At 44.3% G+C, this 26998-nt stretch overlaps 3 protein-coding genes across 3 annotated transcripts; all 3 read left to right on the forward strand.

The window, feature by feature from the left end:
• The first annotated feature begins 5035 nt into the window (after positions 1 to 5035).
• Positions 5036 to 5622, forward strand: LOC113567457. Its single transcript, XM_026995409.1, has 3 exons — positions 5036 to 5169; positions 5227 to 5427; positions 5482 to 5622. The coding sequence occupies exons 1-3, from the start codon at positions 5118 to 5120 to the stop codon at positions 5550 to 5552; spliced, it is 324 nt and encodes a 107-aa protein (XP_026851210.1). The 5' UTR covers positions 5036 to 5117; the 3' UTR covers positions 5553 to 5622.
• Positions 5623 to 5756: 134 nt separating this feature from the next.
• On the forward strand, positions 5757 to 7109 carry LOC6591761. Its single transcript, XM_002017386.2, has 2 exons — positions 5757 to 6790; positions 6853 to 7109. Exons 1-2 carry the CDS (start codon positions 5758 to 5760, stop codon positions 7092 to 7094), a joined length of 1275 nt encoding a protein of 424 aa, XP_002017422.1. The 5' UTR covers position 5757; the 3' UTR covers positions 7095 to 7109.
• Positions 7110 to 17451: 10342 nt separating this feature from the next.
• On the forward strand, positions 17452 to 18476 carry LOC6591921 (probable palmitoyltransferase ZDHHC24). The gene has a single exon (XM_002017387.2). The coding sequence runs from the start codon at positions 17460 to 17462 to the stop codon at positions 18366 to 18368; it is 909 nt and encodes a 302-aa protein (XP_002017423.2). The 5' UTR covers positions 17452 to 17459; the 3' UTR covers positions 18369 to 18476.
• Positions 18477 to 26998: the final 8522 nt, after the last annotated feature.

Below are 26998 nucleotides of genomic sequence, written 5' to 3' on the forward strand. Positions count from 1 at the left end.
GCTTTTGCGTCTCAAAAAATGGCTTAAAGAGCAGACACATGGGACAAATAAATGCAGGTAGAATTCCATTTTATACTGTCAGGGTCTTCGCTCAGGTAACTGGAAAATCCGGGCAGTAGGCAGAAAAATATACCCATAAATGTGCCCATATCGATTGAGTTGTCAATGGATAAATTCTTAGCTTTATTTCACATGATATATCATAGGTAACGCAATTCAGAACGAATTATATGATTTTCTAGATACGGTAGTTTATCGATTGACACATAGGGGTTTCATTTGATTTCTAAATGATTGCCTTGAAGATGGTCTTACATGATCATATTGCAGGTACTCCAGAAGATTATAAACTTAAATCTTACCGTACAATCTTTTAGATTATCTTGAAATGATAATATATTTTGAGTTACAAAACAACTATTTACTATTCAAAAGGGTTGTTGTCTTTGTTGAGATCTCTGTCGAATGGCTATTGGTTATTGTTAAGGATGCTTTCTAATAAATAAAACCATAGAAAATCAACCATTTGGTGCTGAAATATAGCCAAGAAACTGCCTTTCCGCACGTAGCAGAATTTATTTCCCCCCACCAAAATCAAAACATCAAATTTATGGCTTTAGTTTAAAAATTTCAGCTTTGATCAATTTATTGCCCGGCACGTTTCCACGCTAACTAACTCAAACAATTTTGGGGCTACACGTGTCCCGTTTCTGCTCGGGCTGAATCTAAACCAATTGAGACCGAAAACTGACCGCTTCTCCACCGCAACTAAAACAAAGGCCTGGACCTACCTGGACGGAACAGCAGGTGGATGATGGAGCTCTGGGTGGAGTATTGGGATTGGACGGTGGAACCACACTGTGCTGTCTTTATGGAGCCATGTGCACGTGTTTCTGGCAGACAGTGGCCGCTGGCCAGAAAACCTCCTTAGTGTTCGCTGGAGAGGAAATTCATGGCCACTTAAATGCTGTAAAATAGACCAAACTGCCGGCACTAAAAAGCAAAAGTTGCTCCCTCTACTCGTACCAGAACTTTAGTTTAGCTTTCAAAACCACACACACACACACACACACACACACAAACCTTGGCCACTTTTATGGCTCATCATTTTTTTGGCCCCTATCTTTTGCTTCTATTTTCTCCAGTTTGTTGGGGCAGTTATAAAAAGCTAAAGTTGAACTTTTTCTAGCCGAGCGGGTAGCAGGCGGTAAATCGGTTTTTATTGTGCATAAATTAAAAATGTTCAATTAAAACAGTAGAAATTAAAAAGAGTTTCTCAGTGTTCCTCTGAGGCAGAAACTTCGGTGTAGATGCAGGTGCCCTAAAGCTCGGGCTCCAGCTCAGTCCTCTTGGACTGTGTTAGCCCGGTAAAATATAGCATGAAAGAAACGTCTATTTACAAATTTACTTATGCAAACCACACCGAGAATATGAAATCGAGTGGAAGGCGAAATTGCAAGCATATGCCTCACACGTGGCGTATGCGAAATATTCGATGCAGACACAAATACCGAAGCAATTATTTATACATTTGTTGCACATTAATGCATAATTATTGTCAATAATTAACACAACAAGAAAACAATGAAATGCTGCAGCGCATTACAATTATTTTTTCAGTGTGTGTTCTATATTTATCAAGTACATTTGCATAATCAGCGGCAAACGCATGATATTTTTTCATGATATCCATTATTAATACAGGTCAGAGCCCTGTTCTGGCACCACCTTTTGTTTGGATGCATTTATTATATGTGTTAAGCTTAAAAATTAATCCCCAGTTGCTTGATTAACAAAAGACCAGATCTGTGTGTGTGTGTGCATTATTAATGATATTTTTTATGCTACAAAAAATGGATTTTGTAGGGCCCGGATAAATTTTCAAAATAATGTGTAAATGGCCACCAACAAGAGAATTATCTGAGGGAAAATATCATTAAAATCCAAATAATTTTAATCAGATGTAAACTAAGTGAAAACATACTCCCAAACAGCGACACATGAGGGAAAAATCTACCGCTTTCAATGGAAAACTTTCTTTTATTCTGCGTAATTAGAAAACATTTTATAAACGTCTTATTTTCTCTTGAGTCTTCCACCTTCTTCTTAACATTTTCGAGCCAAAACTAACAAACTATTAACTTCAAGCGGAATTTCTGTCAAGCAGTCAAATGCAAGTCCCGGCGGCGATGAAAATCAATTTTCTATGGCAACGTGCAGCACGAAAAAAACCAAAGTCTGAAAAGAAAAATTCCCAGAGACACATGCCGAGACGCGCACGGAATGATGCCAGCCATCTCCATCTTCATCTGAATCTGAATCGTGAATCGGAATCAGAATCAGATGGAATCAAGGGGCAGGAATCAGCAAGTCGAAGGAATGCCGAGCAATGCAAATAGCTCTAAATGCATTTGACGATGCTGTGATTTGATTTCGATATCCTATGCGCCTCCTTTTGTGGGTGTGGGCCTGTCTCTCGTATCTGTGTGTGTAAGTGTGTGTGTGTGTGCGTGTTGACTTTCAATTTCTGTTCGCGAGCGAAACTTTTTCTCTTGCTTTGATTACACTATGCTCCAAGGGGAGCTTTTTTCTCGGTCATGAAGCAGAAAAGGGATCTCCTCGTCTAACATTTTCAGTATTCAAAAATGACTATAAAAAGAATTGGCGTTAGAAATATAAAAAAAAATATGAAAAAGGGGAGAAAAATGTTAAGTTTCTCACAATTTCAGTATTTTTCTGAAGAGTGTTGCAGTTGCAATGCAACGACTTTTTCCTTTTGCAGAAATTGCATTCGAAAGTTGGTAAACTGCTTCTAGCATGCTTCCGTTTAATCATTTTCCCCGCTTTACCCCGATTTGTCGTTTCTCCTGGTATTGTTGTTATTGGGCCCGTTGTTGGCTGATTGGGTAGCTGGGTGGGGTAGTGGGGTGGCTCCACGCTCACTTAGCTGATTGCAGTAGCTATCAAAAATTGGCCGGAGACAACGTGTCGTATGCGTGATATTATGTTGGGTCGTGCTCATTCGCACTTGTCTCGAGAGTGGCACGGGCCACATGGCCTGTCCTCGCACATCTTCATTCATATTGTCTGTCGCCCCAGGAAGCACCTGGAGGTGCGCAGGATGTCGGAAGGGAGCCTAGAAAAAACTTTGTTAATTTTGAGAAGCTCACGCAATAAAGCAAACGCAGGCAGCGCATCACGTGCGCATTTAAGTTGCAAGTTACAACGGCAACGTGCCGCATCCGCAGATACACGGACACAGCCAAAGACACACATAGATACACGCTCGCACACACACGACTAGTTAGCTCATGTCAGTGTAAATTTTACACACAACAAAACCAGAGAAACCTGATGCCGCATACAAAACCCACTCGAGAGCAGATCCCCAGCTTCCCCACGAATTTTCACCTTTTTGTGGTTTATTTTCACGCGCGTGTGCAATAAAAAGATACTCGTATACCAAGGCGGGAGTAACGGAAGTCGAGGCAAGTTTTTGGCATCTACAACGGCATAACGGAAAGAGGTCGCTCACGTGGAGGCAGAGGCACCACCGTCGCTGGCTGCGCTGCATAATCAGGCAAAGGCGCCGTCGACAACGACAACATTTATCAAATGAAATGCACGTGCCAAGCGCTTGCCCCGACCTGCCCTGCCGTGCCATGCCCCATCCGACTGGTTGCCGCTTCCGTGTGCCGCTCCTGGCTGTTGGGATAAGGTTCTGGGGCACCGGGCCCATATCTCTTGGGCATAACTTGTGCGCGAGGGTTGATTTTGTGAGTTCCAGAAGCCAAGAAATAACTTTCTACCTATGAGATGGTAAGTGCAACTGGTCTATAAAATGTTACTCATTACAAGTGGGGATCTACAGATATATTGAAATGGTTGAAAAGTCGATAGAGTTTAAGAAAATATGTTTGGTTATCAATCGAATAATGGGGACAAGTTGAGAAATTAATTGAAACCGTAAACAATTGAAGTTGTAGTTGAAAAAGTGATCCCAGATCTCTTTGAATACGAGCTTTAGGTATCATCCGAACTCCTGTATCAGCCCTCTCTGCTGGATAATATCTATCTTTACAGAAAGAGTTTATATCTTTCGTATTCGACTATGAGAGCTAAGTCAGCTGCCAGTTGCAGTTGCAGTGCATCCTCGTAATTATAATGAGCAAAGTTTCGAGCATCGGATTCTTTTTCAATGAATTAGCATAGCGCAGCGATTTGCAAGTTGGCCTGGGACCCAGGCTATGGATAGATGAGTGAATGAATGGATAGTCCTTAAGTGCAGGCCCCTCCCGCACAGCAAACTGGCTGTGACTGATTACACAAATACATACTCGCATAGTGAAGAGCCTCCTCCTTTCCGTCTTCGAGAGAGAGGGAGAGAGAGGGAGAGAGAAATTGCATTCTGCTGTCGTGGAAGTTTCCGCACCTTGCAACCAAGTGGCTGCCACCGATGCTGCTGCTGACTCTGATGCCAATGCCACTGTTGCTGGTGTTGTTGCACCAGCTGCCTAAGTGCCATGCATTGAGATTGAGTTGTTTTCCTTGTAGGAGTGCGATTCCTCTTCAACCTCATCTTCTTCATCCTGGGGGTGCCCATCCTTGGGGCGCATTCCACTCGAGAAAATCGATGATGTCTTGGGTGCTTTTGTTTTTGCAGCCGCACTTCAACTTGAAATGTTTTGATAAACTACGTAGCTCTGGCTATGCAAAGAAGGAAGGAAAACCCAAGGAAAGGAAAGCAAAAGGAAAAGAAAAGAGCCAGGGAACTTTAAGCTGCAACTGCAGCAGCGGCAGCAGCAAAAGCAGCAGTTGTCAAAATGCTTAAGTAACAGAGGTGGAGCCATGGAGAAAGAAAAACTTTGGCCAACTGTCGAAAAACAAGCGAAATGAAATTGGTAAAACAATTGTCAATGCGTCAATTTGAATGGATTTCAGTTGCAGGCGACAGACGGCGGCAGATAAAAACATCAGCAAGAACAAGTGTCGAAAGTTTTCCCAAAACAAACTTTCACAATAGAGAAAGTAGTCCTTGACAAAGCTGGATAAGTAGAGAAGATCCATAAACAGAGCTATTTTCGGAGAGAGATTGTAAACGAGCAACAGCCACAAATATGAACTACAAGTTTCCTATATTTTGTATAATATTCAACTTATTTTGTATGGGTGAGTAGCCAATGAAAGCCAATCAAATCACTCCCCTGAACTCCGCGGCATTCCCAGATTTGCTAGGCAGCGCCAGCTGTCTGCGGGGCACACGCCACGTGTGGCAGCTGCAGCCTCCCAAAGAGATGGGCAGCTGCAAACGACTATCACCTCTACGCTCGGAATTTGATGACAAAGGAACTGTTCCTGCTATTGCAGCCCTCAATAATGGATGGTCAACCCTTGGAAATTTTCTCTCTCAATATGCAACTATTAACCGTAAGTCCGATTATGATAAGGCTGTTGAACAGCAGATAACGATGAATGCGACAGTTTCAGGAATACATCCAACAGATGGGCAACTGAAGAACAAACCGGCGAAGATACATCGCATGTCAATATAAGACTCTAACCCACAGTTTCGTTGTCTGTTAAGAGCCTCATTTTATATTTTACAAGTTAATAAAGATTAAAGAGCAGACATCATTTAGTTATCTAAAGAATATGCAGGTTATATATGCCCTTGCTTATCTAATGTTCTGCCGGCTGCCTTTATCTTTTATCAGCAGTCACCTCAGACATCGAGAGATTAGTTTGAATCGGTCACTTATGGCAGCTGCAGCACCCGCTTGGATCACCGCTAAATATCTGGAAGATGCACTGCGACGGCACTACCAGGAGCCCCATATTGTGGTAGTTTTCCTTCAGCTCCAGTCAGCTCTGGGCAAGGGTGAAAACTATGGAGCCGTCCTAACACGTATACGTCTCGTGTACCGCATAGGATTGGGTCAAGAGGTTACCGAATATCTGATAGCCAAGACTAAGCTGGATGATGAGGATGCAGACACCAGAGAGAAGAAGGCACCCTACGACATCTACAATCGCGAGCTGGAGATCTATGAGGAGGTGCTGCCGAAGCTGCAGCAGCTGGCAGGTGAGAGACTCTGCCCCAAAGTGCTGCACATAAATCGCCAGCGAGGAGCTCTCATCATGGAGGACCTCAGCAGGCAGGGTTATGTGATGGCCCCGCGATTGGAGAGATTGGATGAGCAGCATTTGAGATTGGTGCTGAGAAAGTTGGCCATGATGCAGGCAGCCTCGGCAGTGCTGGAGGAGAGGTCCCAGCGAGAGGGTTGTTTCTCCCTAAAGAGGTACGATCGCGGATTTTTTAATCGCTATACGGAGAGCTTTCGTTCGTATTTCGTGGGATGTCTGATGTCATGTGCCAGCTACCTTAAGACACAGCCGGGCTACGAAAAGCATTCTGAATTGCTGGATGAGCTGTCTCCCCATTATATGAGACTGGGACTGCTTTGCTTTCAGCCCGAGGCAGAGCACATAAATGTGCTGACTCACGGCGATGTTTGGACAAACAACATGATGTTCAAGTACGGTGCGGAGGGGCCAGTCGATGTGCTCCTGATTGACTTTCAGTATGCCTTCTGGGGCTCGCCCACGCTGGACATTCATCATCTTCTGAACACCTCAGCGGTGGAGCGGGTGCGAAGCGAGCGTCAGCTGGAGATGAGATGTGTCTATCATGAGGTGTTTGTTCGTGAGCTACAGAGGCTCAAGTTCAAGAGTCAGAGGTTGCCCAGTCGGAAGCAGTTCCATTTGGAATCGGAGCAGAAGCGTTTCTACGGTGCGGATGGTAGTGGTTTATCCTGTATGAGACAAATGATCAGGGAATTTGTATTCTTTCAGCTGTCCACTGCGGTCTGCTGCTGCAACCTGTGCTGCTCAACAGGGACGATACGGATGCAGATTTCGCAGCTCTGCTCTCGGATCAACCTCGCGGACTGAACATGAAACGAAGGCTCTACCAGAACGAAGCCATTCAGGGGTCCATCAGACAACTGGTTACAGAATTCGAACTTGAGGGACTGTTAGACCCGCAGCAATATGATGGACTTACCCTTAATGAAGTGGGGTCTGGCTCCTTTTGATAAACTCCCACCACATTACACGTTTCAATTAGAACGGGGGCTAATAAGCATAAGGGATGCATAGCGGATGGAAGACACAGCCACAGGCCGCAGGCATTTTAAAGCTTTTCGCCAGAACATCTCTCTGAATTATGAGCCACACAAAATACACAGCGAAAACACATTCAGCCAGGCCAAAACAAAAGCGCAACATATTTAGCCAGCAAATGGCAAGAAAGAGGCAGCCAAAGACCGAGACAGCCATGGATGGGGCCAGGCTCCGAATAGTTACACACATTTTTTGAATTGTTTAGCATTTTTGCATGAGTGTGTGTGTGAGTGAGTGAGTGAATGAATGAATGAATGGCCGGACGGGCTACGAGGGTTGCAGGCTGCGAGAGAGCTGTGAGTGCGTGTCTGCCACAGCCAAATGGGAAACGGAAAATGAAAAGAAATGGAAATGCGGAAGAGAGAGAGAGAGAGAGTGGAAGGCACGTGCTGCTGGCAATGGGCTCTGGCTTAATTAAAACTTTAGTGCGAAATGCCAGCCAAGCTGTTGGAAAATTAACAAAATTATGACGAGTCTCTGGCGTCAGCGTCTGCCTCTGGCATTCGCTGGATGCATTCGCATTCAAAACTGCATTAAAGCTTGGCGCCATTAGGCTAAACTTTGCATTTAGCTGGAGGCCTGCCTGCTACAGCCACTGCACCTGAAACTAGGCAACAGTTTAGGGACACAGAGAGAGAGAGAGATAGACAGTATTACTGTGATGGACATAGAGACAGTCACCTGGAGGGGGAACTGCAGGGACAATAGAAAATGGCGACGACGCTGCCAAAGTCGAAGTCGACGGCGGCCGGGCCTGGGCCTGGGCCTGGGCCTAGTGACATTTCACAAATTCCAACTAAGCCTAATGCATGCCATTTAGCGATTGTAGTGTCACAGTGTGTGTGTGTGTGACTGCTTCGGCATGTGTGTATGTGTGCCAGCGTTATCTCACGCCGAGACGTCCTCAATGCGACAAAAGTGTCGCGCGTAAAAAGCAGCCCCGAACCAACAATTTTATTCTCTCTCAGCTTTGTCTATGGTCTCCCTGTCGCTGTCTCTTTCGCTTCTTTATGTTCATGCGTATGTGTGTGTTGTCATCCTCGAGGCAGGCAATACAAACAGATACGCAGGCATACACACAAAAAAAATACAAAAAGCGAAGCTCATGTCAAACATTTTAACGTTTTTAGGTGCTCGACTTGGCTTTGCTTTAAAATGGGAACCAACAAAAATCTGAACATTTTATGTACTTTGGCTACATTTTCACATTTTCCCTGTGAATATTTCCACAATTTTTCTATGGCCCGCGAATTGAAATGAGTTTTATATAGAATATTATATTAAGCTTGGTTTTAAACTATTTTTTTTTAATGATTTTTCATTGCAAACTGTATGATTCCCTTTGTCGAAACTATGATTTTTTGTACAAAGTTATTTCACACTTTTTTGTATTATTTCTCGAATATATATTTTATGGTTTCAGCCACAAGAGTTGTGCGTTGTATATATAGCTTTTATTATAGTTGTTGCTATATGAAATTTGTTTTTCAATGCTGGTAACTTTTAGACTATATGGCCAGGTGCTTCCTCCGATTGCATTTTGAAAAAAAGAAGAATTTTGTACTCACAATTATCTTATTTTCTTTTATAGAAAGATTACCCAATGCTATGACAACTTTTGGTTAAGAAAGTTCATTTCCATGTAAGCCAAAAATTGGATTCCATAGATTAAAACTTTGCTTTGTCAAAAGAGCAACGGCAAAAGACAAAAATAGAATCAAGTAAGGGCCTGGGGCGGGGCCAGGAAAAATATTAAAATTGTCCAGCCAAGGACAGGATTTATTTTCTTAATCCAAATAATGTCAAAAAGCCACAAACAAGCGACAGCCACATAAAACAACTTAGCAAATGAGCACACAAGCACACACTCGCACGAGTCAGAGTCCAAGGGAAAAACCAAAGAAAAATGTAATTTATTGTTATTACGAAAATAAATAAGAAAGACAGCAAAATGAAGAAAGAGAGGGAGAGAGAGATGTAAAAAGAGAAGGCGGTTCATGCCACACCCACCACACATACGAGTACAGCAGTGCAGCACTGAAATTGTGGCAAGTAAAAGCGTAGAAATTAAGCAACTGACCGCTGGCAAATAAACCGAAAAAGTACACACATGGACACAGATACACACAGAGAGAAGGAGAGACGAGGAACAAGAAATGGCAACGGCAGCCATTTTATATGCCATTACATTGTAAATAAAGTATTGTTTATTTGTACATACATATGTGTGGATGTGTGGCTGTATGGACGTTTGTTTGTGTGAACTATAACATGTGAATTTATGTGCAGCCAAAGTTGTGCCACATCCACATTTACTTAATAACCTGGAGCGCCAGCCCTGATCCACTTTTACGAGTACATTCCATGTACGAGTGTATGTTCGGGTGTGTCCCCCCACATGACATTATCGTTAGTGGGGCGGAGCCCAGCCCATAAGTAGGCAACACTTAATCAATCCCGGATGGTAGTAGATCCCTAATTCTTAACCTAATCAACCTTGGGACCTGGGAACTGGGACCTGGTACATAAATAAGGCCCAATATTTTCCCTAGCAAATTGCAAAAGTTCCTCATCAATTGCAACTGTAGCTTGGAAAAAGTGTGGTGCAGTGCATACTTGTTCCGAGCGAGGCACAACTCGCTTCTCGATTGGCTTTGCCCGGAAAATTTCAATTTATACGGAACCAGCCGAGGCATCGAGTCATCGAGGCACAGGGATGGGATGGTTTAACCCTTCGGGGTCAAGTGTGAGTAATTACCGCAGTTAGGCAGCCTGGAACCTGAGCAGCAAATGAAATTTCCATGAGCCAAGCGACTGCCCGTAAGGGCCAGGCTTTAAAAATAGCTGCCTCCAGTGGATTGTTGCTCAGTTGGCCATGCAGCAGGTTGGGGGTGGAAGTGGGCAGAGTGTGGGCGGAGGGCAGAGGTCAGGCTACAGTTGACTAAACATTTTCATTTCGGTCTTCTCAGGCATGGTCTGCTCTGTGGGAGGTAGTTGGAGCTCCGAGTCAATGAATTTTGGCACATGGCGTATACTTGATATTGCGTGTCCTTCCCAAGTGGATGGTGTTGTTCTTTTTGTTTTTTTTTTTTGTTTTTTCTTTCTGTGCTAAATGATTTCATTAAGTGCGAAGACGAACACGCTGGCCAATCGATAAGTTTTCCCAGGCCTTGCGCTGCCAAACTTTGCACTCCAATTAGCCCAGGCATTAAGTTCTTATTCCTATTTTAATTGTAATTGAATCTTAATAACTGAATTTCCCCAATTAAGGCCTAAGCCGGACAACAGTTGGAAGTCAAATGACACACGACCTAACATTTCAGAAGGCGGAGGTCGTTGCACGGGGCGACAAAGAAATGCGATTTACATTTCGAGCTCAACTGTAATTTATTCACTGCTGGAGGATCAAGCAGAAACAAAGGAATGGGCCACATAATGAATGGCAAACAAAGCATTCTCTTAGGCGCCGCTGCAGCTGTCTGACATGGATATGGATGTGTGTGTGTGTGCGGTCTAGTGTCAAAGTTCAAAGAACGCGAAGCAAAAAATAAAACGGATTAGTTGGGCAGCGAGACATAAGCCATGCTCCATCTTCATCCAATTTCCAGTAGTGGCAGCAACAGTGGCAGCATCAGCATCGGCAACAGCACCAGCATCAGCCCGGGGCGTCAAAGGGTAAGAATATAATTGCATTAGCCAGGTCCGTGTGCGGCCGGGCCCAGGCACAGGCACAGGTCCAGAGATTAAACCATCAGCCATCAGAGGAGGCTGCCCTAGTAGCAGGGCTCAGACGTTTATTGAAATCTTATGACACCCTCTCTGTCCAGGCAATCTAAATTGAAATGGGAATTTTAGCCATTCGTTTGTGCACACGAGCAAATTCCATATAAAATTTACTAAATCAATGGCCAGTGAACCTAATTGAGTTACTTGAAATTGATTTAGTTGACAGACGAATATCCAAATGCTATTGGAGCTAGACTTGAAAGGTAAACTGTGGGAGCAGGAGAACTAAATTGGTTATGAGGCAAATACTCGTGTATGCAAAAAAAAATATGGTTTTTATCTAATATTTTACAAATAAATGTTAGTTGAGTGCAAATTAAATTATAAATAATTTTTACTACCACTATGAATAATTAATTACATGATTTGAATAATACCATGTTGCCATTATGTCATTGAATAAATCCGAGAAATTAGTCTAAAAACAATATTTGGAAATTATTCGAAATTTAAATTACCTTTTTTTTAGTTCCTGCTTAGACTATTATTGTTAAACATATAAATATAACTCTTAAGAGAATTTAATACAGAGAAATATTTAATGTCTCTTTCTGCTCTTTCGCTCTTTTCCTCTCTCGCTACTCTCTTGTTCTCTTTCTGCACAAAAGCCCTACAGCTTTTACTCTCTTTCATTCTCCTCATTCCAACAAGGATGCTGTGAGTGAGCCTGCTCTCAAAAGCTCTCCCGCTCCCCTGATTTGAGTGGAACGAATCCCTGTGCTGAAGTGAGTCCCGGCATTGAGTGGCCATCGAGTCAAGCGCTTCGCACTTGATATCCCTTTACATCACTCGTATGCCTCTTGGCCCGAAGCTTCCCCCCTCCCTTCACCCCTACGCTGCCCCATCATTTATTGCTTCTTCAGTGTCCCGTGTTGTTGTGTGCAATTCCACTTGGCTTAAATTTCATTTTCCTATGTCTTTAGCATTAGCTAGCACATTCCTTCTTCGGAAGCTCCTCTTTTTCAACTCTGTTTTTGTTGCCACTTCATTCTGGGCCAAAGCAGCGATAGACAGGGAGAGAGCGTGGTGGCGGGAGGCAATCTCCCCATTTGGCCTTTGTTTTTTATCTTTCGAGCATTACTCTGTTTGCCCTGCCTTGGGTTGTACCCGTTGTAGAGGCTACCCCAGCCGCTTCGCCTTCATCTTATCTTCGCATTTTTTTGTACTACGTTACTGGTGGCACATAGGGGTATATGGATTCACGCATCCAGTATCTATATTGCTTATTGGGATCAGTTGATCATATAGATATCCTTATGAATGCCTGGAACTTAGAGACTACAGTTACTTCATGTGGTTAATCATGTTAATCGGTTGAAACTGTCAGATTAAAGAACTCAACTTGTAGTGAATTGTTCGATTTATTGGCAGCAAACCAAACAAAGCGCACTCCCTTAGAGGGTATCCCATGTTCGTATTACTCGACTGTACCTTTGGTTTTCGGTTTTTTCCCTTTCTGGTTTTGTTTTTATTGAACAGCGTTTTCTTTGTTTGATTTTTGTCAACGCTTCTCTGGTACTCTGGCACTGGCTCCTGGGCTGCTGCTCTCCTTTGTTGAGCTTGGGCTTCATCCTTAGTTACATAAGTGGCGCCCGGCAAGGACTCTGCATTTTGCGTGTTTGATTTTTATTTGGCTTCATTTGTTCATTGTTCATTTCCCGGTTAGTTGCTCTTTTAATCGCCTTGCTTAGTTATCTCTGGCTTCCGTCCTGCGTCTTGTGCCTTCGGGATGTTCGAACTTCTGCGAGAGCGGGCTTTGGGCGCCTTAGCCGGGCTTTCAATTTCAATTAGTTGAAGAGCGTTTGAGCGCTGGCTACGACTTAATCCTGTTGCTGATGTTTTGGTTGAGCTATTGGGTTAATATTTAATTGACATTTGCCGAGATCAAAGTGCGTTTTCCTAATTGATGCTTGCAATCTTTTCTGGGGCAAAACTCTTTGCCAGGTAATTTATTATTTTTGCTTTGGCTTTGCTTCTGTTTTATCCCTATTGATACGCTAATTACACGAGATAATTTATCAAACGAACACTCAGATAATCTTGAACAGAGTAGCACGTATCGGTGGCTGCTAAAAATTCTGCTGCAGTGGCAAAAATTGCTACTTAATTACGTTGGCTTCGGCATCCGCTCCATGCTCCATGCCCCACGCCATTCCATCCTCCATTCTTCTTTCTCCTGTTCATCCTCGACGTCAATGTCACGACTGCAGGCTGCCCCACCTGCCCCTCGCTGGGGTAACTTTACAATTAACTACTAATTGCTCATACGCCACGTTGCCTGGCTGGCACTAGGAAAAAGTCAGGTGTGCGTGGCGGCGGCTCCACACACCCACCCATCGCCGCCATCGCCTCCATCGCCTACATCGCATCCATCGCACCTGTCTTTCTTGGCCTTCATTTTGCTCTAATTATCCGCGTTGTCACCCACCTTTGTCGCTGTTGTTGTCTGGAATTTACTGAATTAAGTTTTAAATTTTTATTAAATGCCTTTTGCGCATTCTTCCACTCTCCCTCAGTCGCCTCTCTTTTCGCTCCCTTTCTTGGGCTTTCAGCTACTGTAATTAGTTTTTAATTGCTTTTCAGGGGAACGTAACTATGCGAGCTCCGAGCCGGGCCTCCGACAGGACCTCCGTAAATAGTTCACTTTTGCTCCCGCCAAGCCTCAGCCTAAAGATTTCCCCGTTTTCCATTTTCCATTCGAACTTTTTACACTTTTTTATGGGCACAGACGGAGGCCCATTCGCAGCTGTGGCAAAGTCAATCAGCAATCGGGAGTGCTCCACATCAACGGCATGTTCAGGCAAATGGTACAAAAGCAAAGAGAGGCAAAAAAGAAGCCAGTAGGGGAAAATCAGCAGGGAGAAAAAGGAAAGTAATCACAAAACTTTCGCAATAAATCTATGGAAATAATGAAAAACCCAAAGTGCTAGCCGACATTCTCTCGCTCACTATTACAATTTCAATATTTCAACATACATATATCTGTATGTCAATATGGAAATGGATGGCGGCCACGAGAGGTCAGTGCGACAATAAAATACTCTCAGACGCAAGAAGGTTGACAATGAAGAGGCTGCGTGGCCTAGATGGATCATGTAGATTAGGACTCGACTTATAGTAGATATATGTACATACATAAGTAGTAATCCATAATACAATCCATTCAATTTTTGTTAATAACATGATTGTATTTGCTGCTCAATTTCTAGACTTTGATGAGGATCATCAAGGGTTTGCCTTCCCCATTTGAGACAATCATTCAAAGATATCCATTTCAGATATTTGCAGTTGTATCATTCCCATCAATCAATACACACTTTTGCTCTTATTTCGATTAAAGTATCGATTTAAGCAAATTAATCTTTGCCAACTCTCGATTACGGTAAAGATATCTTCAATTACATAGGGTAAATACTTTGCACAAACAGAGTATCAATCAACAGACATGGTAGCCAAAAAGGGTCAACACACAAACATGAAGAGTCCTTGTTCGTTCCAATTTCCCCAACACACACACACACACACCCACACTCACCTCATGCAAATTGCAAACACATGTCGAAGGCGCAAAACATTGTCAAACAAAAATGAAAAATTTATGAAAACGAAAATGAAACAACAACAAAATCATAAGTGGAGCAAAAATATGTCGCGCCCAGCGAAAAAAAAAAAAACATGTATGTGTAAAAACATAAGGAAAATTTTACAGAGGAGAGCAGAGGTGGAGAAGGGGGGACGGAAAAGCGAAATTTTCGTTCCGTTTAGGTGAAACTTCCAACTCATTTCGCACAAATGACAAGCCATTTTGTGTGCCGAGTGCCAAATATTTTACATGCCAGGCAGCAAAACATATTTTTTTTGGCACAACACAGTACACCCCCAAATTGCAAGGAGCAAAAACCAGTCTAAGAAGAAGCATGAGGAGCAGATATTAGCACAGCAGATGTCTGCTTTCGAAAATCACTCATACGCAACGTTGCCGCCGAACATTGAACAGCTTCAATTGCCGTTTGATGGTTCATTAAAATTTTGCTTGCTGCATTGGGTCGAGAGCAATCGAGCACAATAAATCGAGACCAGGTGGCAAGCGAGCAGAGAGCCGAGTATTCAAATAAATGATGCAAGCTGCTGCTTCCACTGCTGCAAGCTCCAGTTCGACTTGTGGCAGGAGCGGCAGTGTCAGATGGGATGGGGGGCTGTGCAGCTGCGACCTATGTATGCCAAGCTTAGATAAATAGCGAAATAAATTAAAGTGTGCCGCATGTTTTGAGCATCGACCTGGCTGGCACCTTAATTGCCGAGACTCAAGTCAAGACTGTGCCAAGCAGCCGAGACTTGAGAGAGCCTTAACCTGAAAAAAACTCATATCCCCACATATCGTACTCGCATACCACATAGCAATACAGACACGCCAATGAGGCCGGCACACGTGTGGCAAGTATTTATGTACTTTGTTTATGCCAAAATTGCAAAAGGGGCTAGATAATGAAATGCATCGAAGGACATAGAGATGACAGAAATTGTTATTAATATTAATAAATTATTGGATGAAGAAGGATTTCAACATGACTACAAGTTTTTATATTTCGCACAAGATTTTGGGGGATATTTCAGATCCTGACCAGACCTATAACAACATTTTTGTCTTGAGCAGATTAAATTCAAAGGTTTCAAGTTTCTAATAATTGACTTAGATACTCGTATTGATCGATTTTGTTGAAGGTTTTTCAAGTAACACCCTAATTATTATCTCTAGACATAGGTAGTGCATCACTTTGTCGCCTCTGCGGATTTAAAAAAATTTTCATCAGTTTTTTCCAAACGTTTATGTATGCCGTGCACGCACCTGCTTGGCCTAACCTGGGCCACATATCTAATTTTAAACATTTTTCAAACTCAATTACATTCCAAGGAGCCCGCACAAGATTATAGGGAGTGGGAAGACGAGAAGAGTCGTGTAGGTGTAGGTGTGCCCCTTGCCAGGTAATTGCTTGCAAATTACACAGTTACAGGGCCAACAGAAGAAGAAAAAACCCCACGGGAAGGACAAAAAGTGAATGAAAAACAAAACTGGAACCGGGAAAACTTTTCAGCAGAGCTACGAGTAGACATATACAAAGACAAAAGTCTGTCTTCTCAGCGTCGTCGTTGCCGCGTCTAATGAAATCAAACAAAGACACCGCACCGGCAGGATGGCAGATCTCACTCTCTGTCGGGGTGGGAAATCATCTTAAATTAGCAGCAAAACTCGGCAATTATGCGAGAAGTTGGCCAAAACCAGTTGCCAACTTTACTTGACTCAAACTTTACTTGGCTTGCCATTCTTTTTGTGTGTGTTCTTCTTTTGAGCAAATGCTAATGACTGAAAGTGCCACACTGAGCCACACAGGAAAAGGAAGACGGAGGGGATGGGATGGGAGACAAAGTCAAGCCACAGGTTGACTGACAAACACATTGACAGCGCGTCGAAGGGGCGAAGTGGCTGCCGGAAATGGCAGCACAGCACAGCTCGGCACAAAATGGCTGTTTGCTTGCATCCGGTCTAGGCCAAAGATGGCAAACAAATTTAGCCATGAAGTGAGGAAAGTCCGTTCTCTTCCTTGCATACATATTTTATGCAAACGAAAAGCACACTACCTCTGCCGCCCCCCCACCGTAAAACCTAAAATGGAAAACCGCGGCTTCTCCTTCAAATTTCTCCTCCCTCCACTTACTCTTCTAAGCAGCACCCTTACCGCCCGCCAGCCCTGGCGTACTGGGAATGCTTAGTTCATATTAATAATTCATAAAAATTTATGCGAAATAGACAACATTTGTGTCAGTTCTGTCAGTCGCTTTTGCGGTCTAACCTGGCCGACAGCTGCCGACCCGGACCACGGCTGGGCCGTGAGCGGTTGGGAGGAGGGTTGGAGTCTGCCAGCTATTTTGTATACTTTACGGGTGTATCCATAAATTTTTTTTGTTTTGTTTTGCGCCCTGTTTATATTCTTGACATAAAATTCAGCTGCTGTTCTTCGGAGCTGTGAGGATTGTTTGTACACTCTTTTGTTGGTGGATCAAAATTTGCTTGCATTAATATTCAATTTTAAAGTAAAACTATCTAATTAAGAGTACCATACGGGTTGTGCACTAATTCAACCATATCTTATTTTTATAAGTTTAACATTCAGAAGAACAGGCCTTTAGTCAAAACCACGTTCAAATACTTACACACACATTTTTACATATTTTTTCTGATTCTTATTAAGCCCCGGTCTCAACAATTAGAAAAGCAATTTCACGTTAAGCCGCTTACAAATAAAAAGAAAATTGAAATTGAATTTCACTTAGAAACAAACACAGCTCTGTTCCCAGACAAAGCAGTTTTTTTTTTACATCTCATTGCCTGATGCGATTATGTCATTTATTCCAAAATCAAATCAGTCAGAGCGTTCGAAATTTTCTTCAAGTTACTAAAACACTCCCCAAATAACAGATTTATAATTATTTGAATGGTTAAAATTCGGAAGTTGATTCTGCGCCAGATTATGTGCATTCTATATTGTTGGGAGGAGGCGGCCCTCGACTTCATGGATCGCCACAACACCAAGATCCAGGCCATAGTGCATCCGGTCTCAATGGCGACGCTGGTGTCGGTTATCGGGTTCCTGCTCGTCTACGATATGCTCTACGCACTGCCAGATCTGACCGACCCCGACGGTCTGTGGTACAAGATAAACTTATTCTGGAGCATCTTCGTCGTGTACAGTATCTTCAGCAATCTGTGGATCTGCTTTTGGACGGACACCTCGGTGCAGGCGCTGCCCGAGCACCGCTTGCGGCCGCCGCCGGAGGAGGCGCACCTGTGGCACTACTGTGCCAGCTGCGAGATTATGGTTCCTCCGCGGGCCTGGCACTGCCGCCTATGCAAGACATGCTGCCTGAAGCGGGACCACCACTGCACTTTCACCGCCAACTGCATCGGCCACCGAAATCAGCGCTACTTCCTTGTCTTTCTCTTCTACGGAACGCTGGGAAGTTTCCAGTCCCTGGTCTACAATTGTATCTATGTGTGGACAACTGGTGCCTTTGTCGTTGCGGATCCCTTCCTGATCTTGAGTTTTGGGCAGCCGAGAACAGACCCATCCATGGGCTGGAAAATCATAACATCTATGGTCCTCAAGTTGAACGTAGTCGCCGCCATTGCCGCCAGTGGCATGTTCATCACTCAAGTGTTAATGGTCTACCGGAACAGTACCTGTTTCATGATGTCCGACCGCGCCTACGACCTCGGACCCATGAAGAACTTCCGCCAGGTGCTGGGCAAGCGCGGCTTCTGGACCCTCCTCTCGTCGCACATCAATAGTCCCCTTCCAAACGATGGAACCGAGTGGCAGATGACCAAGCACACGGATGTCTAGATATCCCACTAACCCACTGTGAAACCATCAACATCATTCCCCTGTACTAAATAGACGCTCGCTTCCATTAAAGATTCTCAATTCCCATGCTTTTGGCCAGACAATCGAGTTTCTCGCTTCATTTAATTCGGCAATTCGTGTCGCCATTCAATGTGCTAATTACCATTGCCAATTCGGTGCGAGGGTTGGCGTTGGGGTTGGGGTTGGGGTTGGGGTTGGGGTTGGGGTTGGATGGGAATGGAAATGAGGGTGGGATGGTCACGCGTCTATATTTTATCTGATTGCTGGATGGAATTGCAAATTTCGGTTTTGCTTTGTAAGAGAAGGGTATGTGTATTTTGATGGGCTGGTAGTAGCGAGTGCAGTGAGAAAACTAAAGATATGTAGAAATAAATGAGGTGAATGAACGACAAAGAAATGTAATGATATAATAATGAGTGTTCAAAGATGAGTTCCCACGAATAACCTATCTGGACTCTGCCTCTGCCCATAGTAGTATTTCAAAATAGAAAAAAAGGTAAATAATAGTCATTTATAGCAACGAAAAGAGATTTCTCTTTAATGAAGAGAAAGATAGATTGAGGGGGAAATAAAAGCATAGAAGTTTAAAATGTAGAAATATTGTAGACGTACTATCCAATAATGCCATTGTACATGTTAATACCATTGAACATATACTTACTATTAGTTCTTACGCCCACTTTAATTTCTACAAAAAATTAGTTCTTAAGACCACTGTGCTGTACTCTCAGTACCAACACATAGCATACATATGTAAGTAAACTCTCCTTGCAGAGAGCGCATGGAATAAGAAAGAGGGAAAAGAAATTGAGAGCTGGAAAGCTACGATACATTTTATATCAATGGAAAATATGAGCAACATTCAGAAGAATAATGATTAAGAATTGAAGGAACATTTAAAATGATAATGATAGTTACAGTAAAAGTTATAGTAACCATCATTTATCTGTACAATCGGATTGATTTGATCCTGAAGCTGCTTGCCAGTTACCCCAGTTAGGATATACCAAATTCGTCTACTAAACGAGACTAATTTAAAATGATAAAGATTGATTTGATCCACAAAAATTGGAGATATAAAGCTGACTTCATTAACCTGCTTGCCAGTTACCCCAGTTAGGATATACCAAATTCGTCTACTAAACGAGCATTTCCTTTCTACATTAAACGCTTAACATTTGCATAAATTTACGCCTCACCGAAATCCCACCGAATTGGCTTGGCGGAAGAGTCTCTCCACTCTCTCCACTCCTCAAACCTCAAAACCAGATCAGTCCATGGCTTGTGACACCTTTTGCCGCAAGTCGAAAACACTTGTCAAGTGTCAGGAAAAGCCAAAAACCGTTTGAAAAATGAAGGCGACGGAAACAGGACAGGGATTGGGGGCTACTCCGAGGATGGACTGGAGCCTGGGGATGGGCTCGAGGAGAATTAATGACGGCGCATGTCACTGACAAGCCTCGAAACATGGAATCAAAGTCCAACAGGGGCAGGACGGCGGCGTGGGCGTGTTGCCGTTGCCGTTGCATGAAAAATGTTCGAGGTGCGAAATCTGTTGCGAGGTCTAAACAACATAATTGCCAAATAAAAAAGTCGCCGCCGGCTTAAAGCGATGACCATTAATCAAAACTCAGAGCTGGAAAGGAGCATCTGCCTCCGGTCGACCTCTCTTCCGCACGGAACGTGCACTGGAAGTCCGCTGAGAAATGGCACTGTCAACACTTTTTGGCCAATCGGAAAGAAGCCGCCAGACGGGGGAAGGGACCCGAAGCCAGCCAGCGACATTTGTTCCGGCCATAAGCGTTGGCCATGTCTAAGCAGAGCTTTACTTTCATTACCGCCTCCGTCTCCACTGCCGCCGGCTGATGGTTGATGGCTGATGACCTCCGATATGGGGCCAAGTCTGATTTCTGATTGCAGCGCACTCAATTGGACAACTTCCTGTTAGGACAGGACAGGACTGAACAGGATAGCATAGAAGAGGACAATATTTGCTGATACGTGTGCCTCTGCCTGGCCAGCATTTTTACGGCGAATCAACTTTAAAGTAAACTCCGCCCGAATCGGAGGGAACAAAGATCCAACCGAGACCACAGACCACTCTGCGGAGTCGGGGTCTAGGGGGTCTAGTCGTCAGTGACGACTTTCCTCACATTAGCAGTCAAATAATCATACGCCGCATTGTCCCTGGCCTAACAAGGGAATGGGAACAGAGGAAGGTGGACCTGTCATGGCATCTGTTGTGGATTTTTGAATGTGCCGTCAACAGGGTCCACGGCGGGAGAGGAAAACGTTTGCCTATCGGGGAATGGAAACTGGAATGGAGCTCGGTTGGAAATGGGAATTCTCGCACTGAGAGGAGGTGGAGGTACGAAGAGGAACTTTAGTCTGCGGGCCTTTAGCTGATGGAGGAGGCAGGAGGAGAATGTGTCCTCAGATAGCAACCACTGCCACTGCCACTACCTCTGTCCCTGCCTCCGTCTCTGGTTAGTTGGTTGGTTGAATCGTCCTCGTCCTCGTCCTCCTCCTCCTTCTGGCTGCTGGCTTTGGCTACAGGACAAAATTTACCGCTAAGCATCTGCCAACATCGTGCGACTCTTCAAAGGACCGGGAACAAGAGGGGGACTGCTACCAGGGCCAGAACTACGACTGGTATGACACGCGACTGCTGGTCGGGATCATGGGGGTCATTGTAATCATAACGGTGACTCTCTCTTTGCTGGAGTTCAGTCCTAAACAGGACAAAAAGTGCGCTGAAATGGCGCCAAATTAGTCAAATCGCATAATGGCCAACATACAGGGTGGCCACTGCATAATACTCGAATTCGTGTAACATAAGCAATTTTCGACCATTTTCGAATGTAAAGTCAATTGTCCAGAGTCCCCATTTCACTCCTTATTTATCCGTCGCTTCTCTTTTGGCAAACAAACAAAAGCAATCGACTGGAGCGGCTTGTTTCTCCATCTGCTGCTCCTCTGCCAGCGTCTTAGAAGCTGACGCTGGCTGCTCTGCTCTGCTGCCATCTCTGCTGCTGTTTCTGTCAGACCTCTGCTGTTCCTCTGCTTCTGGATGGATGATGGACAAATGGCAACCATCCCAAAGTGAGCAGCGGCTAAGCAGCGCAGCGGACAGCAGCCGCAGCAGAGGCCCGCGACAGTTTTTATGAATTTTCGTTTGCCTTTTATCTGCCTCTGTTTCTGTTTCTGTTTCTGATTCGGCTTTCCTTTTGTTTGCTTCGCAATTATTTCCCCTGCAGCGAAGAGTGTGGACTGTAATGGCAGCAATGTTAGCGTTGCTTCTGTTACAGTTACTATTACAGTAGCTGCTGTCTGCTTTGGGGGGTGTTAGCCGAGGGGTGGCTGGTCGCTCACACTCCACGCATCGCTACACTTCTTGCATGGTTTTCGGGGGAATTCTTTCGCAATATTTCCTTTGAAATTGAACACTTTGCTTCCACTTTGTTTCCGTTTCTTGGTTTTGCTGTTAGAATTTTGCAAATTTGCATACATTTCATGCGGCTTGCACTTACACTCCCTGTCTCGCTCTGTCACTCTCTCTCTCTCGCTCACCCCTCTACTTCTCTGTTTCAATGTATCAATGTATTTGTGTCGTGTCTTTGGGTCTTTGGGTAATTTAATTTTCACGAAATGTTTCACCTTTTTCGGGTACATTTTCTGCTCTCCCACTCTGAGTGTGTTTCTTCGTGTATTTGCATTTGCAGCTGCTTGTGATCCGTTCCTGTTATTCCATCCTCCTTCCACCCACCCCCTTTATTTGCCAGGCACTTCACACGCTGCCACTTTCCACTTAACTTACCCTCCCCCACACGTACACACATTCATTTCCCACCCTTCTTCCTACCTACCCCTACCCCTACCTAGCCGTTCCTTTGTCCACCCCCAACACCACACCCATTCCTTGCGGTCATTTAACTGATGTTTCTATCATGCCCAGTGCTCTCGCTTTCTCTCTCTCTTTTCGTCTCCGAACTGGTCCTTGGTCCTGCGGCTGGGAAATCTTTGTTGAAATCGTGCGAAAAATTAAATAAATGACCATGTCCGATTCCCCTATTTTCAGTACCCATTTCCATTCCCCCTTCCTGTCAAACGGCTCCAGCCGATCGGTGTTTCCTTTATTTCCACCTTATTTATGGCTTTAATGTCCTATAATTTTGCATTGATTTCCATTTACCTTTCCGATTTATGGCTCAAGGGTTAGGCGTCTCCCAACTCGGCTCCATTTCCAATTCTCATAGGTCGGGATTCCATGGATACATCTCTCTAGGCGGAGCAAGTGAGCCGGGTTGGTGCACAAACAAAGCGAGTACGCAGTGGACTTGCCACTATAATATTTATGTTTCATAGCTTTTGAAAATATCAAAGTGATACTTTTAGAATTTTAATTAAATAAACTCGAGTATATGGTTAAATCCTCTCAGCGGGTATAACCATTTCAAAAAGTTGTTTAGATAAGTGATATCTTGATTCCATCGTTTGCAAAAACAAAATCCGATAATCTTTTCTAGGGACTTCCGGCAGAATGAATAGGTCTTGTCCAAGTTATCGAAATCGAACGACTTATTGATATGGAAGGGTATGACAAGTATCGCTCCCAAGGCAAGCATTCCACTCTTGTTTCATCAAATATTACATTTTTGTTCAGTGCACTCACATCAAGAGACCGCAGATCTCACCCTCCCGCGTTTAATATGAGTTTTTACATATTTCATTCGCTTACCCTTTCCCCCCTCGTTTGTCCATTCAACAACAAATTGGCCAACGGCCCTGCGCTTGTAGTCCGAAATTGCCTTTCATACCGTCAATTCCATCAGCAATTTCCGCGCCAATTAAAAAATTGTTGCAACTGGCCGGCTCCGGCTCCGGCTCCGGCTCCTGGCCCTCGGCATTCGCCACTTTTGCATGCCGCGCACGCACTGCAGTGGAGTGCGGGGTACAGGGTGCAGGGTGCAGGGTGCGTGGCAAGCGTGATGGGGGAATTCGGTTGTGGAATCGCGAATGAGGTGCCATCTCCCTCCACTCCATTCGCCCCTCCTTTCTTTTTGTTGTTCATCATAAATAAATACTGTTAATTTTTCAATTGTCCGCCAGAACGCTTAACGGTTCCCTCGCGTCGTGTCCTGGAGGCACGTGCAATGTAATGCCCATAATGGAGGACCCCGTCACCCCAGTATTCAGATATTAAGGCTAGCTTCTGTGGGGCGAGGCTTCAAATACCCTTTCGGAATCTTAGAACTTTACATTATGTGTTATACACATGATATTTTGATCACAATGATGTCCTAAAATTAAGAAAATTCAAATACTATTACGTCTGAACTAATTAGTCGATGATGACGGATGGATATAAAGACTCGTTTGCCAGGGTATTCAAGGGGATTTTCGAGCATGGACCAGGGGGGAATCCGATTTGCCACATGCCATATGCTAGCCGAAGTTAAAATATGTGTTGGCCGGAAGTTTTGGGCTACGTGGCGAAGGAGATTGACAGACCGGAGCAGCAGCAGGATCGGGTGCTGGTGCGGGGGCGCGTGCAGGTTCGGCTCGGGGCCCAATAAAGTTGACAGCATTCCAGCAGCCGGGAACGTGACAGATGGGAGCGGGGAATGGGTATAGATATGGAGATGGAAATGGAGATGGAGATGGAGTGAGTCCCGCGTGTCCCGGAGTCCTGCCGAGCACGTGGTGTCGTCTGGCCGGGGCGGACGCCGTCTGGCGGCAAAGTTGCAACCGGCGTCGTAGCCGGATATCAAACAGTTTTGGCTGTTTGTTAGGATGCTCTCTCTCTCCCTCTCTCTCCGTTCTCCTAACAAATTTCTGCGAAAACACACATGCCCCAAGCAGATGTCACCGATGAATCTTCTTCTTTGGCCTGCCGTCTGTTTATCGCGCCGGAACGGAAAAGTTGATGAGCAAAAACCGTTTTAATTTCAAAGGTTCTCCGTTTGACATTCTATAAATCTGTCAGCATTGACAAGGCACAGCTGTCCGTCTCCCTCCCTCGAATTGGAATTCCTAATCGAACTAAATTGAATCACATGTCCTCTAGTTCTCCCGCTCCTCCTACTCCTTCGCGATAAGCTCGACAGGGTCTAAGGGTACCCGTTCCCGCAAACCCAACCCCCCACCTCCACCAAAAAGCAATGCAGAGAGAGGCATCCAGCGGAAAACGGCTTTTGTGCGTAGGGGGTGGGCGCCTAAGCCAGCGAAGCATAAATCTGCTCTCTGGCAAAGTGGATCCCTAAGTGACAGGATATAGTCAGAAGGGGAAAGAGAGTGGGATGCGAACAAGAAATGGAGGAAATACCAAAATGCCTCTTTTCAAAGATTATTGCAGATCTCGCTTTGAGTGGGAATGAGAAGGGAAGGAATAAATGCACTGCCTTCCGGCAGGAGGATTTTTTCGCCTGCTCTCATCGCATCTCAATACCAACTACTGCCGCACGACCTACCTTTAATTAATAAGACTTTCTCTCGGTTTTAGACACAGAAAGTTTTTTTCTTGTTTTGGAAATGGAATTGTATGATATTATAGCCTGGATCCATTAGAACGCATCTTCATTGGCGAATTAATTGAGTGCTATTTACTCATTGTTATTATATGTTATTATTATTGTACTTTAAATTTGAGATCCTACCTCCTGCGCATTTCCGTTAGAGAAATTAAAGTATTTCCGAACAAAAAAACAATATTAAAAGCGAAGCAACGACCAATTGACACGTTTAAGCTTACACGTTTTCACCGTTTAAATACTTTAATATCGCTGCATTTGTATTACGATAATAAATCAAAGAGCCTTAACCATGCCCAATCAATGAATGGTTAAGCCCGCCCAAATGTATGGCGCAAAAACCATATTTATTGTATTTCCCACTCACTCTGGTAATCCGCAAATGAAATTAGCCCAAACGAAACGAAACCAGAGCCAGAAGTTACATATTAAATAAATGAAATTATCAAATATAATTGTATAATCGAAATACAAATCAAAATACTCTTTGGTTTCGGGTAATGTTTACAAAAGCAGAGAAGAAATGCATTTTCAATCGTATATAGGATGAACATTTGAGTCGATACGGTCGTCCGACTAGTCCCTAAAGAGTTAAGATTCAAGATCAGATCAATATATCAGGTAACTGCCACATATACCACCCTTCAAAATCCAAGAATGGGCAAGGGTATTAAATGCTTCCTTCTTGCTTTTTCCTGAATTTTTGGGAGTTTTATTTCGCACTTTGTTCGGGAGTAATTAATGAGCTGTTTCGAAATCCTTTTGACCTTTAGCGGAGGTCATGTCTTGAGCGGGGATCCACTCCAGCCTCCATCTCCTTCATTCGCCCACTCACCATCTCATACAAATTGTATCTACTTACCAACAGCAAGAGAAATTAATTTACGAGGTAAAACTTATTTGCGAAACCCTTTTTGCGCTCTAACGGATTGAGGGCGGTTGCCGGATAGGGTGAGAGAGGGTGGCTTGGAGGCGGGGCAGTAGTCCATTGAAGCGTTTAAATTGCTGTCAACAAAAGGCAAACAAATAAATAAAAGCCAACATCCTCCAAAGGCGGTGGATGGAAAAGTGACAAAGCGGGCGGGGAGCGCACAACAAATATGTCGACAAATAAGGGACAATAGAGGGGAAAGTTACAAGGTAAGGAAATAGAAGGTGGTCCTCTAAGAGAAGAGGGAAGACCCTCAAATGACCCAAGGAAACCAAGACGAAACGTGCGCCGAGTGGAATGATTAACACCTTGTGGATGGGGCTGGAATGGCCACTGTTGCAGGAATAGGACCTATGGCATTAACGGGCGCCTCTACATGGAGAAGGAGGAGTGGCTGACTGGGTTAAGATAACACGCAAAATATGCCAGACACTGGCCGCAGATAGCGACATGCTTTAATTATGAGCTTGTCAAGGTCTCCACTGCCCACATTCACCACACCCACACCCACGCCCACGCCCACGGCCCCCTCAAGGTCAATGGAAAATCTGTGAGTGGCAGCACAAACGAGGTAAACTGAATGCTCCACGCTCCTGTCCGGCTGACGTGGCAAGCACACAAATGGCACATCAGCAGCGGTGCAGGCGAGCGGGAAATGGAAAATGGGAGGCACGCGCAGGACATGCAAACAAATCGAAGAAAAGGTGGATTCAAGATGAGATCCCGGCCATCCGTGGAATACTCACGGCTGGGTGTACTCTTCAAAGGCGAAGGATAGGTCAAATGTCTTTAAGCACTGATCAAAGAGGGTGAGAGGATCGTCTTTGAAAATCTTAAATACCAATGCTTCTTAGACATTGTTCTATATTGGGATAAATCCCCTTTGATCCAAAACACATCATTCGATTTTCATACCCAACCGAAACCCAAATTCCGAACGCCCGATTTGGATGGGATTCGGAATTATCCTTTCGAGAAAGAGCAACCAAATGGAAATCAGCACGAAAGCATGTGGCAAGGCCATGTATGCGGAACATGTCGGTTGGTGGTGGCGAAGTGGGCTCTGAATAGTGGGTTGGGGACTGGGCAGGGGATAAGTTGCGGCCAAGGACTCTTCAATTGAGTTAACCATGGACTATAAATAGCCG

This window comes from Drosophila persimilis, unplaced genomic scaffold, assembly GCF_003286085.1.
Source record: "Drosophila persimilis strain 14011-0111.01,24,50 unplaced genomic scaffold, DperRS2 tig00000000-arrow-pilon, whole genome shotgun sequence".
Classification (NCBI taxonomy): domain Eukaryota; kingdom Metazoa; phylum Arthropoda; class Insecta; order Diptera; family Drosophilidae; genus Drosophila; species Drosophila persimilis.

Excerpts from the sequence above, each read along its gene's own strand:
- LOC113567457 (XM_026995409.1), top strand. The coding sequence starts at position 5,118 with ATGAACTACAAGTTTCCTATATTTTGTATAATATTCAACTTATTTTGT. Across the intron at positions 5,170-5,226 it reads ATTCAACTTATTTTGTATGG|ATTTGCTAGGCAGCGCCAGC; the intron begins GTGAGTAGCCAA and ends CGGCATTCCCAG. Across the intron at positions 5,428-5,481 it reads TCAATATGCAACTATTAACC|TTTCAGGAATACATCCAACA; the intron begins GTAAGTCCGATT and ends TGAATGCGACAG.
- LOC6591761 (XM_002017386.2), top strand. The coding sequence starts at position 5,758 with ATGGCAGCTGCAGCACCCGCTTGGATCACCGCTAAATATCTGGAAGAT. Across the intron at positions 6,791-6,852 it reads GGAGCAGAAGCGTTTCTACG|CTGTCCACTGCGGTCTGCTG; the intron begins GTGCGGATGGTA and ends GTATTCTTTCAG.
- LOC6591921 (XM_002017387.2), top strand. The coding sequence starts at position 17,460 with ATGGTTAAAATTCGGAAGTTGATTCTGCGCCAGATTATGTGCATTCTA.